At 36.0% G+C, this 16,200-nt stretch overlaps 2 protein-coding genes across 8 annotated transcripts in view; both read left to right on the top strand.

Moving 5' to 3' along the window:
* Positions 1-5,045, top strand: part of BOLL (boule homolog, RNA binding protein) — a 38,155-nt gene extending 33,110 nt beyond the window's left edge. For all 4 annotated transcript variants that reach the window (XM_042784392.1, XM_033010997.2, XM_042784394.1 and 1 more), the window contains 2 exons: positions 2,442-2,578; positions 4,490-5,045. In XM_042784392.1, coding sequence (XP_042640326.1) covers positions 2,442-2,465 — 24 coding nt within the window. In that variant the 3' untranslated portion in view covers positions 2,466-2,578; positions 4,490-5,045. The remainder of the gene's footprint in view (positions 1-2,441; positions 2,579-4,489) is intronic.
* Positions 5,046-13,202: 8,157 nt separating this feature from the next.
* Positions 13,203-16,200, top strand: part of RFTN2 (raftlin family member 2) — a 34,953-nt gene continuing 31,955 nt past the window's right edge. Inside the window, exons 1-2 of one of the 4 annotated variants that reach the window (XM_009968507.3) lie at positions 13,203-13,324; positions 13,720-13,924. In XM_009968507.3, coding sequence (XP_009966809.3) covers positions 13,786-13,924 — 139 coding nt within the window. In that variant the 5' untranslated portion in view covers positions 13,203-13,324; positions 13,720-13,785. Of the gene's footprint in view, positions 13,325-13,363; positions 13,925-14,647; positions 14,808-16,200 lie in introns of those variants that run through there. The other 3 variants (XM_033010921.2, XM_033010923.2, XM_033010922.2) reach the window with 3 other exon arrangements.

Below are 16,200 nucleotides of genomic sequence, written 5' to 3' on the forward strand. Positions count from 1 at the left end.
GGGATAAATACGTGCTTTATATTAGGAGCTGCAAGTCATTTGGTGAGAGGAGAGTGGGTACAACCAGTATCCAGGTAGTTCTGGCAATTGTCGACTTCTCATAGCTTTCAAATGCAGCTCAAAACAGAAGATGCATTGCAGTCATGTTTTAATGAAGTCACAAGGGTGAGCAAACAAAATGATTGAAGTCTTTACAGAAGAAAAAAATCAGATTTCTAAGCCAGTGTTTCCATGACTGTTGTGGATGTATGAAAAGGGAACTCAATTTATTAATCATGTAAACCATGTAGCAGTTAACAAAGGAAGCTTCAGTTCTGGTAATTCTCTAATTTTTTGAATTCTCTCAATTCTGCCACTTAGCATTTTGTTGATTTAACTTTTAGTGCAAAATTTGTAATAATCTTAAATTAGAATAAAACATTTCCCAACTTATAGTAACTTTTTAAGGTCCAAATTTAGTATTTTAGATCAGGTTTTAATCAAAAATACTAAACCTCTCCCCTTGATTATCCTTTGTATTTACTTGAAGGTGTTTTCTTTTGGGGATTATAGCATGTTTTGTTCAGGAGTACGTGGAAGTGATTTCATCTTCATATCTATACAAATGGATGAGGTTGACCTTCATTCTCAAAGGCTGCTAGGTGACCCTTGTTTTTTAGGAAGCATTAATTTGTTTGCATCTCTGCTGGATCTTGTGCAGTGCTTCAGATCTTCAGTCATCCTCTAATAAGGAGGTGAACGTTCAGATTCTACTAGAAGATGTGTATGAGACTGATTGGTCATAAGATCTGTGTAGTCTACAGTAACAGCAGAAACTTGAGGGAAGATTGAAATTCATGTTCTCTGGTTTTAGACCAGGGAGGAATACCTGTGAGTTAACGATCTAGCAGAACCAAAATTTATCTTCAGTTCTGAGGCACTGGCCTGATCCCAACCAGTTTGGGACTGGCCTTGGTCCCAACCAAACAATCCAATATTTATTGGATATTGCATGTGTGTTTGTGTGAGGGAGACCCATGAGGCCTGGGGAGCTGAGCAATAGAATTGCAGTCTCCATTAACTGAGCAAAGGTGTAAAAGGCTCTGGCATGTGGAGGTGGGTAGGTGGGTGGGATTTATTGTTTTGTTTCATGCTTTTGGGTTTTTTTTATTCTTCAGTCATTTCTTCCAGCTGCAGTATACTCATCACAGGGTAGGCATGGTTCTAGTCTGTCAGTTTTTGCTATTCCCACTGTTGGTATCCAACAGAACATTTTGTCTGACATAAACAGTATGGGATTGTACAGTGTTTTTTCCTATAAGTGACTTCTTAGGTCCTTGGGGGAGGAGGGGAAGTGTTCTGTTTTATTGGAGCTTTGACATTTAGCTTCAGGAGGAAGAAGGGGAAAAAAAAAAAAAAAAAAAAAAACCAACCAGTCTTACATAAACTCTTCACTCCTCTCCCCACAATAGACTACTTTTAGCTGACAAAGTCTGACAATCTCCCTTAATCCAATGCTTGGAACCTAAGAGTGCTATACACTGGATTGCATGGCTGAGCTATAGTGCTTCTTTTAAGCTTCCCCTTTTATTTAGAAAATGTTCTGGAGAGGCACAGAAGGGTACAAAGGTAGTAAGTGTTTTTACATTCTTTTGGTTATTTTTTTCTGAAAAAACAGTGAACTGAGTTTTCTAACAACAAGAACCTATCAAGGTTAGAAACATATCCTGTTTTTCACATTTGCTTCCATGTTTGGTTTTTGTCACTACTTTGTTCTCTATTCTCCACAATCTTTTTTTAATAGCTTTAAAATTGAATTTTCTACTTACTATGAGAAAATGCCTTTTAGCATAAGGTAAAACTTAAGTTCTGTGTGTGTGTAATACACATAAATATACACATGTTCATACATGTTTGCATATATACACATACATGTATATATACATAAATTGTGGCTTTTATAAGAGGATGTCTTGGTATAATCATTTTTGGAGGAGTATAGTAATTTTATACTAGGACTGTGTGCTGTTATGACATTCCATCTGGAACAAAAAAAAACCCTTAGAATATCCTTTCTTTATAGGTAAGTATTTTTTTTTTTTTCATTTATACATGCAGTGAAATTGAGAGAGATAGAGTAATCCTTTTGTTTAAGTTTACCTTAGTCTGTAACATGAATCTAAACTTCTAGTTGTCATCATATATGATTAACAAGAGGCTTGTCACCAGCTGTAGCAAGGTCTGTTGCCTGTAAAAGGGGTATTTTAAACACCACCAAGACCATACTTGTTAATTTTATAAAAACATTGAAAGGTGCAGATGGCATGCTTTTTCTCGCAGTTTCATTCTGTTCTCTTTAAAGTCTCCTCTCTTGCTATTCTAATAGTTTGTTCTCGTTCCAGTTAGTGGTGGTTTTTTTCTTTTGCTTTTTCTTATCTTTGTTCTCTCTCTTTACTTGACAGACACTATGGAGCATTCACTATTAAGCCATTTGAGCAACTCTAGTCTACCTGTACTGATTTTCTTGTCCAGTCCTTCCTGTGTGGTGGAGAGCCATCATCAACATACCAGATTGCAGCTACCTGTTGTGAAACTGGGGGTCAGTTGTTTCATTGCAATGCTTGCTCTTTACAAACTGATAAATAATAAAACATGATCAGATGGGATTTAGCATAGTTTGCAGTATTACTTAGCTGCTTCCTGCATATTTGTAAATTTCCTAATAGTTTTCCTACATAAACCAAACTTTATATATAATAAACCAAACTATAGATCATCCATGTTGTTCATTACTGGGATAATAATGTATATATTAATTCTATCATTTTTCCACTATTGTCTCTAGTTCAACTGCCTAACTTCTGTGTGTGTTTGGATTATCAACCTTCAACAGGGAGGGAAGTTTTCTGTATTTCAGTGTTGGATTTTTGTTTCTGAAAACTGTTCTAATTCTTTCATTGACAACTCAGCTTTCTCCCCTTTTCTCTCTATTTTGTGTGACTGACAATGGCTTGTATTTATGGAGTTGTTCTCTTGTAGGTGCTCAGCCATGCTTTTATTTCAAAAAAGGTTCTGCTTTTAGTTGCTTACACTTCTTTTAAAAAGTTATAATAAAATTAAGCTAGGGAAGAATAGCTGCTTTGCACATGTTAAAATTTAGGTCGGTTTCTTATTTGATAGTCTTTAAACAGCCCCATGATTTGTATTGGGGGCTTGCCATTTTTTAAGATGTGACTTCTTTATGTGTCTGTGGTTTATCCCCTGGTGTGGCTTTTAAAAAGTTTTAGAAGTTTGCCAGCATGAAACTGAGCATAGTTGTTCTGTTGGAACCAGGCAGTAGAGAAAAGAATGTTTGTCCCCTTCGTATTATAGTAGGAATCAAAACTAAAGAGAGAGTAAGATAAATAGATTGGGACTGAAGTACTGTAAGGCTGATGTAATAGAAATGCAAGTGGGTAGGGAGACTGCTACTAGATGGCCACAGAACCTAGAGATTTAGGAAAGCAATACGCAGCATGATGTGGAGCTAGTAGATGATGGAAAAAACCTGAAATCTTGAGGTTCAAGTGGGTTGAATATCCTGATAGGGATGTAGGAGCTACAGCTGGTTATATTAGGAAATGGGCAGAGCCAGAAGGGAAGGTAAAAAGATGAGAAAATTAAACAAAAATAAGTTAGGGCAGAAAAGGCTTGAGTTAAGAATATAAGGTTAGAAAAAAAAGGTAATTTGAGTTGGTCATATGCCATAGTAGGACTCAGATTGGTTAAGTAAAGAGAAGAAAACAGATAGGGGTCCCACAAATGGGATACAGAGCAGCTGAGATACAAAGGGAGGAGACCATAAGAGAATTTGATCTTAGGAATAATAAACAGAATGGTACAAGTATTCTAAAAACTCTTCTTGCCAGCACCTGAAATGTTAGCCTTGTTTTCTGGATCTTGCCATACTTTTGTCAGGTACTAGTGGCATCCACTGACAAATTACTTAATCACAGTCCATTGTCTATTTGTGAGTTTACAGATAGGACAGCTATCAGTTTTTAAGTTCAAGTTTTTGAAATCTGACTTTTAGCTACAAAAAACCTATGTACTCATTATTATAATAATTCCATACTAATTCATTGCTCTAATCTACATTAAAGAGAATGCAAAAGTTAAAAAAAAAAGGTTAAATAGTTTTGCATTGTAATATTCTATAAAAAATAAATTTTCCCTATACAGTTAGGAAGAGGTTACAATTGCTTTAGTAACTTGACTCACTTTACTAAGACTATATGATCAATGAACAAAACTTGATTTTTTTTTTAAGTAAATTAATTCAAACTCACTCTAATATTCCATACTTGTAAATAAAGGAAGATATTTCTTGCCATTATTGACTTCACGTTTGTACATATGGAAATCTCAATATCAAAATGGACTGTAATTTTTAATTGAAGCATTATTAATGTAGTAAATAGGACATACTTTGAAATAGAAGAAACAACTCAGCATTTTTCTCTCCCTTTAGGAATCGAGGTTGCATTCTGTGAGAAGAAACTTTTCACATCGTTCATCTGTGAGTCTGAGACCTCGGTATACATGAAGTCCCCATTTTCATCCTTGAAAAGATTACAGAATGGAAGATAAAATTCTTATACCACCTTCTTCTGCAGGTTCTGTAAAACAGATTTTTAGCTATCTACTCTGCTAACCTACCTATCACGTGAAGGATATGTTCTTCCTAACTTCTAACATTTGCCTGAAATTGCCTAAGTTAAAATACCACTCCTTTTGGTAAAATAATAAAATGAAATTTTGTAGTTTGGACAGGTAAAAACACATGAAGCCATGATTTTATCTTGCATTTCCTTTCTTAATAAAAAGACTGTTACAGGACAAAATGGTGACTTCTGATACACAGCCTACTGTATAAACTTTGGTTGCTAACATAGATTGAAAACCAGCTATTTAAATATATTTTTATTAAATGGAAAATTTAACATTTAATTTCTGGATTACATAAACATTAGAGATCCATTAGTTCAAAAATAAAATCTATTTTCCCACATACTGTGACAGCATTTAAGTGCTATCAGTTAATCTGTTTATTTTAAATCTATGTGTGTTTTGTTTCAATTCCAGAAGGGTTTATCTACTTCTAATTTTTTTTTTTTTTACAGTCAGTATTCTCTGCTTTTATAAGGTGTTTTTACTTATGTGTCATTTTAATGCTTGGGAATAATAACTTTTTAAAATAAAATTTGGACCACTAGTTTAATAATTATTTATATTGATATGAGGCTGATATTTTTCTTGCATGTGGTAAGCAGTAAATTCGGCGTTATGGTATGGTTTTAGCTATAGAAAAAGGCAGTAATTAACTTCTTAGCATTACAAGACCATTGAAAACTTTTCCTTGCTGCTTTAACTTTTTTTGTTGTTTGTGCAAAGCTTGTGATACTGCCAGGGAGTTCCTAAGTTGAGACGAAATACTGCTTTTTCCCTGACTGCAGGGCAATAATATCCTTTTTTTCCTTGCTTCTCCCGCCCTCCTGGGATTTCTTTTATGTTATACAGAAGTCAGGTTCCTTAAAGGTTAAAATGTAGCCTCTGTTATTAACAGGAGTGCAAGTTATGGCTTACTCCTTATGTAGCACTGAGGTCTTTATGTATGTAAAATATCCTTGAGCTTTTCAATTTTTTTATATGCTCTGTAGTAATTTGGGGGTTTTCTTCTTGTGCTTTTGGTAGTGTTTTTTTAATCATTCAGGGATGTTATAGTGGGCATTGTAGTCAGTAAATAATCCATGTGTAATATATAAATGTATCTAAAGATTATTCTAGCAGTCAATTGCATTCTTTCAGATTGCGCAGGAAGAGAGGTGGAGTTGGCTTTGTTCTTACACTGTTTTGAAATTGTTGTGAAAGGAGATGCCATGTACTGTGTCTTCAGTGCAGGTTTCCTCAAGTGCCTTTCCACCTCTTGCTATGTAGAAGGATCTACACAAATATAATTTAATACTTTCTGTTTTTATAAACTTATTACCATAGCAGCTGTGGAGGATTGTTTTACCAATAAATGTTGAAAAAGATAGACAATTTGTTGGGTACATGGGGATCTCAGCCTATTTTTGAGGGGGGAAACACTAATCTTCTGTAGTTTGTCATGTTTCTGATCCAGTCTGTGCTACTAAGTATCTGTCCAGTTCTCTTTGATTTTCAGATTTTAGAATTCATCAATATAAATATATTATAGAAGTCTTGGTACATCATAACAATGATTCATTTTCATGGAAGAATTTTTACATAGTAAATATTTTTTTTAGTGAAGTGCTGTCTCTGTGCAAAAGAAAGGTTGTATGTTTTGCTAGAGCCTTAGTTCTTGTATCATGACACAAATACACATTTGACCCAGGCTTCATAAGATTTAGTGCCAAGTCCTTATTTTTGGAATCCACAGTTTGTTTACCAAACATGACTTCAGTGTTCTTAAAATACTTCAGAGATCCAAGAAGTTTTACAGCGAGTACTATCTAAAAAACATGTACTTACGGGAAAGTCTTTTGAACTAATTGCTTGAAAGTGTACAAATGCTGTGCAGTCTTTCACATGTCATCAGATGATGGCTCTAGTCCACATACTCAGAAAATGTAGTTTATTTTCCTTTAATTGGTACGGATGTTAAGACTGTTGATAATGAGTTGATCCCATGGCCTTTGCTTCAAAGAACATTTATTTTGTTTTTACTTGCATGTGAGCTTGATCATTTGGAATGATACTCAGTGTTAGGCACAGAAGTACACCTGCAGTGTTCTACTGTGGAGCCTGTAACATCAGTCTGGAGGTACTGTTGGTTAGGATTGTATCATCAGGTCTTAACAATCCTTCATTTTGATTTGAGAGATCTGGAAGATAAAGCTCTGAATGTTGGCTTTCCTCCAGGGAGCACAGGTCACTGTTGAAGTACTGAGGGCTCTATTGATACTGTATCTCATCTTTCTTCAGAATACTTGCCAAGAATGATGGCATAACATCCATCAGTAGTACCTGAACGTTTAAACTTCCAGTAGTTGAGTTCTGCTGTAGACACAATTGAGGCACAAAAACTGACTTCTGTAATTCCATTACCGGCATACACAGATGATACGTGCTGAGAAAGAACTACGTCGTTTCTTCACGTAGTGCCTACAGTTGTGCTACCCTGATGTTCCAGCATTCATGACTTCTTTTAATCACAGAAGTTATTTAGGTAACTGCAGCTATTAAGATCCTGATCCTTCACTGATTTTTGGGGGGTTGGAGAAGTGTAACATTCTCTTTGGTCTTCTGCAGTTTCCCACTGATAGTTGTAAGGCTTTGCACATGTGCTAGGAGAGAACACAGCAGGTTAGGACTGTGCGCTATGGACATTCAGTAGTTAACAGCAAATAATAATCTTTGTGAACTGCTTGTCACATTGACGTAGTAGCAAACTAAATTAAATTTGTGGCTTCCATCCCCTAGAATTTAGAGACTCTGCTGGTATCTCTTGTTTTCTGCTGAACTATCCATTACAGTATTCCTAGCAAGCATTGTCTATTTGATGTTATATGGCAAAATGTTAGTTCTGACATTCTCTATTAGATAACACTGGACAAAAACCTCTAGACAGGCAGAAAAGTTACTGAAGTTATCACTCTCCTGTATTTTTGTTTGATCAAGGGCTATTCTTGCATTAAGTAGAATTCTCTACTTCACTAACATTTTTGATTTCTGCTACTTCTAATCAGAAGTATGTTCATCATCCCTGAAAAACTGTTTGCTTTCCATATTAAATTGGCAATTCTTTGTATTCTGAAATTCATTTTTCAAAGTAGTCAGTATAAAGTCAATGAGTAAACTGCATTCCAATAATAACTGCGCATAAACTAGCAGAACACATGGCTGTCTTGAAATGTTTTTTTTCTGTTGAACATAGTTCCAAAATGTGAGAAGTTGTATGGTTGCAAAATAGCTTTTTACAGTAAAAATTACAGTAAATAGGTTTGTGGTTTTGTAATGTTGTACTAAGGTAGTTTCAATTCATCTGGTATACAAGTGTCTTACGTTTCCTACTTAAGTAAAAAATTCAGGTTAAATCGGTATTTTAAGGACCCAAAATACAATGCCAGTGTCTTGATAGACATGTGCAGAGTCCTGTGTGGTAATTGTTATAAGCAGAACATTTTAGTAGCGTTTAATAATGTAGCTAAGATGTAATGGGAGAGTGTAGGTTTTGTAAGGCCGCCTTAGACTTTTTGGGTCACAAATAATTTGAAGTATTGAAACTAATTTTGATGGCCTCGCATGGTCATTTTGTACCTCTGTCAGTGGAGCTGCAGTCTGTGTAAGTGTGTACATCAAAGGTAAACAGAATACTGTTTGTAATCTTTCCAGTTTTTAATCAGATAAAATAGAACATCCAGTTTCATTCTAGCATGTGTGATTTTTAGTTCATCACATGGCTACGTTGTTTGATACTGTACTGCAGATAGAGGTGATGTAGTTACTGCAGCCTTGATGAGTGAGATACTGTGGATGTGTATAGATAAAAGCTTAATAAATCTGTAGATCTCATTTAAGAGAACTGTTAGCAGTATTATAAATCAAAAGCTCTGTTGAAACTACCTGTGATACAGCAGTAATAAACAAGTTACTGTAGTTTATAACTTCTACTAAAGTTCTGGGTTGCTAACTAAAAGTTTAATTCAAATTGGTCCTGTCTACTGTTTGAATTGTAACTTTTGTTTATTTAATTGTCATATTGTTGAGTAGTTTAAATATGGATTTCGAAAAATGTGGAAAATGGAATCGATTAACTTTTATCATTAAAGTATGCTTTTGCAGTCATTAAAACAAACTACTGTTGTCATCTCTGTTAATTATTTTTAGAACATTAAGTTAAAATATTATTGCAGAAAAGCTGGCTTTTCTGCTGAAGTTAACATGTTTAACAAGACTGCGTTCCTGTAACATCCTTCAAAGGAGAGAAAAAAAGTTGCCAAACCAAGGAGCCTTCAGAATGGAACACTGCTATTTTAACAGCTTTCAATAAATGAGGGACAAAGCATTTTTAATCAAGTCGTTCTGCAGGAAAAAGAATTAAATGTCAGTCTTCTGTTTTAGCTAAAGTAATAGTTCTTGGTGATGGGGATGTGAAAAAAAAAAATTTGACAATTGAATTGCAGAATTTTTCTGATGGAATTTTTTTGCTTTTTCTGTCATTATCCCGTCCCAAGTGAAAACTTTATATTTGCCTTGACTCGTAAAACAAAGGAAGTAAGCTTAAGAAGAAGTCCAGAGAGGAATTGTGAAGCTCAAAAGTGTTGCAATTTGAGATGATTAATATTTAGGGGATTTTTTTAGTGTGTTGGTTTTGAGTCCTTTAGCTGTTCAGATAGTCTGAGGTTCTGGAGAAATCTGACTGACTTAGCTTGTCTTTGTAACTTGCCCCCGTGTATCTTACTAAATTGTCTGTCCCCTGTTTGTTCTGTGTCACTGACTGATCTATGGCAGATAATGCTGCTTATTTTTAAAATTTTTTAAAGTGATCCTCTTATGCCTTATGACCCCAAGGGAGAAACGTGTTTTGTCCAAGTATTACTTTACGTTTTGACTTCATCAGAGGAACTAAATTATTGCTTCTGTTTCTTGTTAGTGGAGTCAGTTTTGGTCCTAGTGAAATCTTCAAAAATAGCAATAGCTTATTCTTTAGGTAATTGGTACAGTTTTCAGGTATGTGTTTTTCTGATGCATGCTACTCTTTAACCTCGAGAATAGGAATGGATCTTGAAAGGCTGTGCAGCTTGTGTTAGTGAATTTATTCCAGGTAAGCTCATCAGTTAAAATGTTTTGAGTGAAAAACCTTCCGAGAGATGTACTGCCAGTCATGTTTTTGTCCCAGTGGTGGCCTAATAGGCTGGGAAGTGTGAGTGTTCTCCTCTCAGAATCTTCAGCCAGTTCTAAATCATAGATTGAGCAGAAGTTATTTGTCGTGATTGCAGTAGTACTTAAAAATTTTATAGCCCTTCATAAGAACTCCTTGATATGTATTTTGTAATTTAAAGTAAAATGCTGCTTCATTTGAAGCTTTTTGAAATTAAAGTAGCATTAAGGCAGTACAATTCTTTTTCCTTTTAATATGCCATCCTATATTCTAATCAGAAAGAGAGAGGGTTGTCTTTTAGGAAACATTTGCTCTGGATCCTGGTGTAGCTTACCCTCTGAATTGCAGATTCAGCATCTTATGATCTATCTTGAGTTTTGGTATCCATTAAATATTACATACTTACAAGTAAATTTCCCTGTATTTTTATTTATTTTTTTTAGCTTGTATTTTGACGTGGTGCATACACAGAAAAGGAAAGTCTTCTGTGTACCTGCACCATTTTCATAATTTCCCTTGTGCTTTATGGTTTTAATCCACAGGAAGGTCAGATGACTTGAAAAAACATACTTCTGTCAAGTACTATTTCCCACTCTTGAGCTTTTAAGATACTGGGGGAGGCAAAGCTTAAACTGTATTTTATTAAATGGTTTATCGAGTTTGTATCTGGTTTGGGAGAAGTCATTCTTGTAAATAGGCTTTGTGTTCAGGTCAGTTATCACAGATGTTCCAAAACCAAAGTGTTGTGTTGTCTTTCTAATTCTAGCAAGAGACATTTCATCAAAAAGGGGGTGCCAGCACCCCTTTTGGCACCAGTGCTGCAGACGGAGAGCCTGCCTTGGATGTTGGTTACGTTAATAGTGAGCAGTGCAGCACAGAGTCAGGAACAGAGGAACATCTCTTTCAAAACATCAGTTTCGAGCATGAGATGATGTTCTTACATTCAGTAAGTTTAGTAATGTAGCAAGAAAGATGAAAATGCCTCCCACACAAATGTTTTCAAACCTCCCATGACACTGACAACAGGGAACAAAGCATGTTGTCAGCAAGGGGCAGGAACAACCCTGAGGTGTGGGTAGGCACTAAGGCTTATTGTCTCGCTTTCTGGTCAGAATTACTGTGCAGAGCTGCTGCTGCCAGAAGGCAGGCAGTGGCCCAGCGCTGGGCCCACGCCCCCATTGGTGTGCTAGTCTTTTACCATCCATGTATCATTTCTCCATTTCATCAGAACTAAAATTGTAGGGGGATCCTGGAAGTCTTCCACAGAAGTGTACTTCCTGAAGATTAATTGGTCCATTGTTTAGCTATCCTTGCCTTTTTAAAAGTCCTAATTCTGCCAAGCTTCAATGAGTCACATGCTCTTTCGGTGGGGGTTGCTGTCACTACCACACCTCGCTGAATTGAGTGTAATTTTAGGCTTTTTTTTGATCCTACTGCCCAGAGCCTTTGCATTTTGGGTCAGTGGAAATGGACTGTTTTGTAGTTCATATCCACTTCACAACAGGATACTACAGCTATTCAGGCAGCTCCTTCAGCAGCTCTTGAGTCCAGGAATCTTACAATCCTGACCCTCTCCAAGTCATGCAGGTGCTTTTGATGCAGTTTTGAACTCCTGTGAAGGATGCTGCTAGTTCTTGATTGTTTTTATTTTGTTTTCTTTACTCTGATGTGGGATCTTTGGTTTCACTGGTTCAATCTAGTGACTTTTGAGTCCAGCCTGCAATGGCAACTGTTGATGGATTTCCAACTTGGAGGTTTGTAGCTACTTAAATCTAGGGTTACTCAAAATAAGGACCATTGTTTTTATCTGTAACAGTGTTTCTGTGTTGGTGTCATAAGAGTTTGTTTACACTGTGGAAAATCCTGCCTTGGTCAGAGGGTTGACATACCGCTTACGCCTTGTCACAAAATGTTCAAAATACAGTATTCTGGCCTCATTAAAAATGTAGCTATCTTAAGTTAAATAAAAAAAAGGCAACCAGCTGGCAACTGGGTGGGGTGCCAGTGCTGCAAAAAGTTGTTTTACTTGCAGCTACCTTAGTCATGCCATGGCTTTATACAGGCTGTTACAGTGGATCCTAAGGACTGTGTGGAATGAAGCAGCAGGATTCTCAAGGTTGAGCAGACAGTTTAGAGGTATGCCTGATACTGCAACAATTCAGGGATGACCTTTACTAAAAAAGAAAATGTACTTTGGAGCAATTTCTGTGTAAACAGATATGCAGGAAGCTGAAGAATTCTGCTTATTTGGTATGTTTCATCACCTGGGAGCTTGTTTTAAAGACTGTATGCAATAATTATGATGACAATCCTAGGCTTTGCACTCAGCAATATTTAAATTCTTCCGAAGTTAAGTGTCTTTAAAATATAATGTGGATTTCAAAGGGAATATAGTCTGCAGACTTAATATTCCTGGTAAGCTTCTTAAATAAGTTAGATCACTTTGCTTGTAGTACAACAGGAAGAAAACCACAACTGGTTAATGCCTAACCTGCAGTGATTGATTATAGAAAATGTGGACGTTTTTCATAGGATTAGTATTTTTCAGTGAGGAAAAAAAAACTATAGAATTTCTAAAATATAAATATACAGCTTTTATAATCCACAGTGGTGTTATGGATCTCTGGTATTCTCTAAATGACTGACTTAATTTCTCTAGATGCAGTCTGAAAATAAAAAGGTAAAGTTTCTAACCAGCCATCCCAGCAGTAGCAGCGCATTAGAAAATGAATCACTGTTCCTTTTTTTTTTTTTTCCGATGCATTATCATGGTCTGATTCAGGTGTAATACAATTACAAGTGACTTGCAGTAGTCAATGTAAGAGCCGTGAGAGCCCTTAAAATTATAATGTATGTTCAGGATTTAAAGGAAAATTTACTTAGGAAGCAGTGTTGGAAGTTTGTGACTGTAGCAGCTGAGGTCAGGCTGAGAGAGGAGAAGACTATTTCAGTTGTTCAATAGCTGTGAAAAATGGGGAACTAAGTCTTGTTACTATATTTATATATAACATTGAAAAAGTCATTCTGATTTGAAATGAGGAATATTTCAGTGTCACTTTTTGGTGTTGATCAAAACCAATTATGTAAGTTGATTTTAGCAATGTAGATTCTTGCTGATTTTATTGACAATAAATTTCTTTACATTATTGATTTTTACATTATTACAATATATTACACTAAGTTCATGTTTGTTTGTTTGTTTGTTTTTTTCTCCTGGAAGTAAGTTCCCGTGGAAGGGAAATAGGAAGCAAACTTTGAAATCTAAAATAAGGACTAAACTGCTTTTCATTTACTTTTCTACCCTTTGAGATGCCAGAAGCAATTTCCTCTTGAAGCTGACTTCCTTTCTGGAAATGATTTTCGTCTCCAACCATGTTGAGGCTCTTTTCTCCTTCTTTCATTCTGACTAACTTGCTTTTTTCCCCTCTGACTTTCTACTGTAGTTGAGAACTTCTGGAGGTAAGTAATTACAGGCAAGTTTCTCTAACTTTCTTTTCCAGTTCTCCCCCCTACTGCCCCCCCCTCACCCAGTCAGTCTAGAAGGACAAACAAAGCACTATTGGTGTCCTCTGCAAGAGAGCACTGATAGGGGGCTGGCTGTAAATTGACGTGGCATGGAAAATCTCTGCTAGTTTGTAGCAGCTCTAATGTTGCTGCGAAATCAAGCCCATTCCCACCAAGTTTGTAGCTTGGAAATCACCACAGGATTACTGTTTCTATATAAAAAATGAATGGAAAGTACCTTGGCTTTTTGATTTGGGAACCAGACTTTTTCTCTGTTTGGATTTACAGCTAATAGAAAAGAAGACCAAAGGGAATTACTTGGTTACTTTTTTTTTTTTGCTTTCCTGTAGTGAGAGCAACAGATCTTGCTGCTCCCCCCACCTTTTCCTGCAATTTAATCATTTGCAGATCTTGCCATGGGGTGCGGACTAAGAAAGCTGGAAGACCCAGATGATAGCAGCCCTGGAAAAATCTTTTCTACATTGAAGAGACCACAAGTTGAAACAAAGACGGATTCTGCTTATGAATATGTATTGCTGGATTTTACTTTAGAAGGTATCTTTTTATGTTCTATCTTTACTTTTCTGAGAAGGCAAGGAATAGTATTTAACTTAGTTCTGTCTTGTTTGACTTACAGTAAATCTTAGATACTTTTATCAGAGCTAGCCAAAACGTAAGACTTTTATTTTGAAACACAAATCATGACGAAGGTCCTCACTTACATAAAATTACAATGGCAACTACTGAAGTATTTTTAACAACCAGACCTCCAAATTACACAACTGTCCTTGTTAAGGAAGATGGCTAAAAACTGTTAAGAGATTTTCCTAGTTTCCTGTGAGTCAGATACTGCCATCCGTACTCGCTCTGAATAATAGTTGTCTGAATTCAGTGTGACGGTTCAGAAAATACACTCTGCCTGAGCCTTAATTGAGTAACAATTTTTAAAAATGCACTCTACTTTCAAAAACAGGCTGTCATTGTCCTTGTTACTTTATGCAGAAGTAAGTCTGTGTCTTAGTTGTATACCAGTAGCTTCCCCTCTTATGCCCACCCCAGTCTTCTGGTAGATATTTTAGTAAGAGGTTTAGTTTCATCTTACTATTTTTTTCCAAATGCTTTACTTGCAGTTGTTGAATAGTCTTTTGAAACTGTGACCGAAATGAAACAGAATTTGTATGCATAGCTAGAGGCAGACAGTGCTCTGTGGGATACTTCCTTCCCGAGGGTGTCCCGTCTCTAACAGAGCAACTCCCTGTTCTACAAACTTGAAAACATAAACAAGCCCAGATGGCTGCCCTCCGAGAACAGGCAGCTCAGTTTTGCAGTCACTTTATGGTAACTTGCATTTTCGAACAACCCAATCTACTGGAAATTCCTAGTAACAAGGATTGGGAGTAAATGCCGTTGCTAGAAGGGTTTGATAAAGGGAGACAGTGTAAGTACATGTATTCTTACATTTTCATAGACAAAACTTGTCCTCTGTTTAGCTTAACTCTAATTTAAAGGACTGTAGTAATAAAATTATTTAAAATAGATGAGTCTGTTAATTGAGAAACTGCAATATACTCATAAAAGCCACACTTTGTTAATTTCTAGTACTTGACATCCAACTATATTTGTTGTTTTGTTTACAAAAATGAAGAGTTTCCCACTGGCTTGTTCTTTTTGAAGAAACAAAACTTGTAGTAGTAATGATAATGTACTACAAATAAAGCCATGCTACCTAATGCATACATGAATTACCTACTCATCTACTGATAAAGGAAAGGATAATAAAACTTAATTCTTTTTGCGGGGGGGGGGGGGGGCAGGCAAGGGAGGAGGGTTAAGGACTGAAGAACATGTAATGTTCTTAAATAGTCTGTGTTCTGAATAGTTTTGCTGTGGTTTAAAGTAACAGGGTTTCTGGAAGTGCTGTGTAAAGGATTTGTTGTATACCTGGTTGTGACTTAAAAAGGCACATCAAACAAGTGCAAATAAAGGTGCATCTCTATTATTTAAATAACCTAGCAGTACAGCAGTAAAGATTCATTTTCACCTGTTTAGTCTGATATTCAAAAGTGCTTAGCTTCAGTGACTTACTGTGGAATTATGAATGCTAAATAAGTGATATCAGTTTTGGGTAGTTGGGTGACTTTTTTAGGTTTCTAACTGTAAGCAAGTGCATTTGTGAACACAGATATCTGTCCAGTGGTTATACCTGTCTGTGTATTTGACCTTAAAATATTTTTTTTTTTGTTTGGGCTTTCTACTGTTTAGAGCTAAGATAATGATTACAGAAATAAATGTATATACTAGCTTGAAGGCACTTCTGAATTCTTTTTGCGTATGAAATATGGGGATTGGCTAAAATACTGTGGAGAATATGTTGGGAATTACTTTTTTTTTTTTTTTTTTTGTCCCTTCTACCCTAACCCACTTGCTCACATACTTGTTGCTACTTGAATATCCTTTGGCTAAATAAAACCTATGTGAGAGCCTTTTATCACTTCAGACCAAAGTTGGTTTTCACTCTGCTGTCAAGTTGTGTTGTGTCTTCATGGCACTCTGCTGATTTTCCTAGCAAGGTCTTCCCCAACATGTGAGATTTCTGTTTGCCTGAATGACTTGTTACCACTGGATCTTGCACCAAGTAAAACAGAAAATCTGCACTTATCTTACTGGAGGATCTTATAAAGGATACTATGTCCTGCATAAAGATAAAAATATAGCAAGCATAAATATGTTATTTCAGTTTAATATGCCTTATTCTCTGCTTCATCAGATTTATGCTATGTAAAATCAAAATGAACCTGTTGGGGAGACTTTTAGGAGTCCCTGATCTTCTC

Source organism: Tyto alba, unplaced genomic scaffold, assembly GCF_018691265.1.
Source record: "Tyto alba isolate M040663 unplaced genomic scaffold, T.alba_DEE_v4.0 Super-Scaffold_7, whole genome shotgun sequence".
NCBI classification, from domain to species: Eukaryota; Metazoa; Chordata; class Aves; order Strigiformes; family Tytonidae; genus Tyto; species Tyto alba.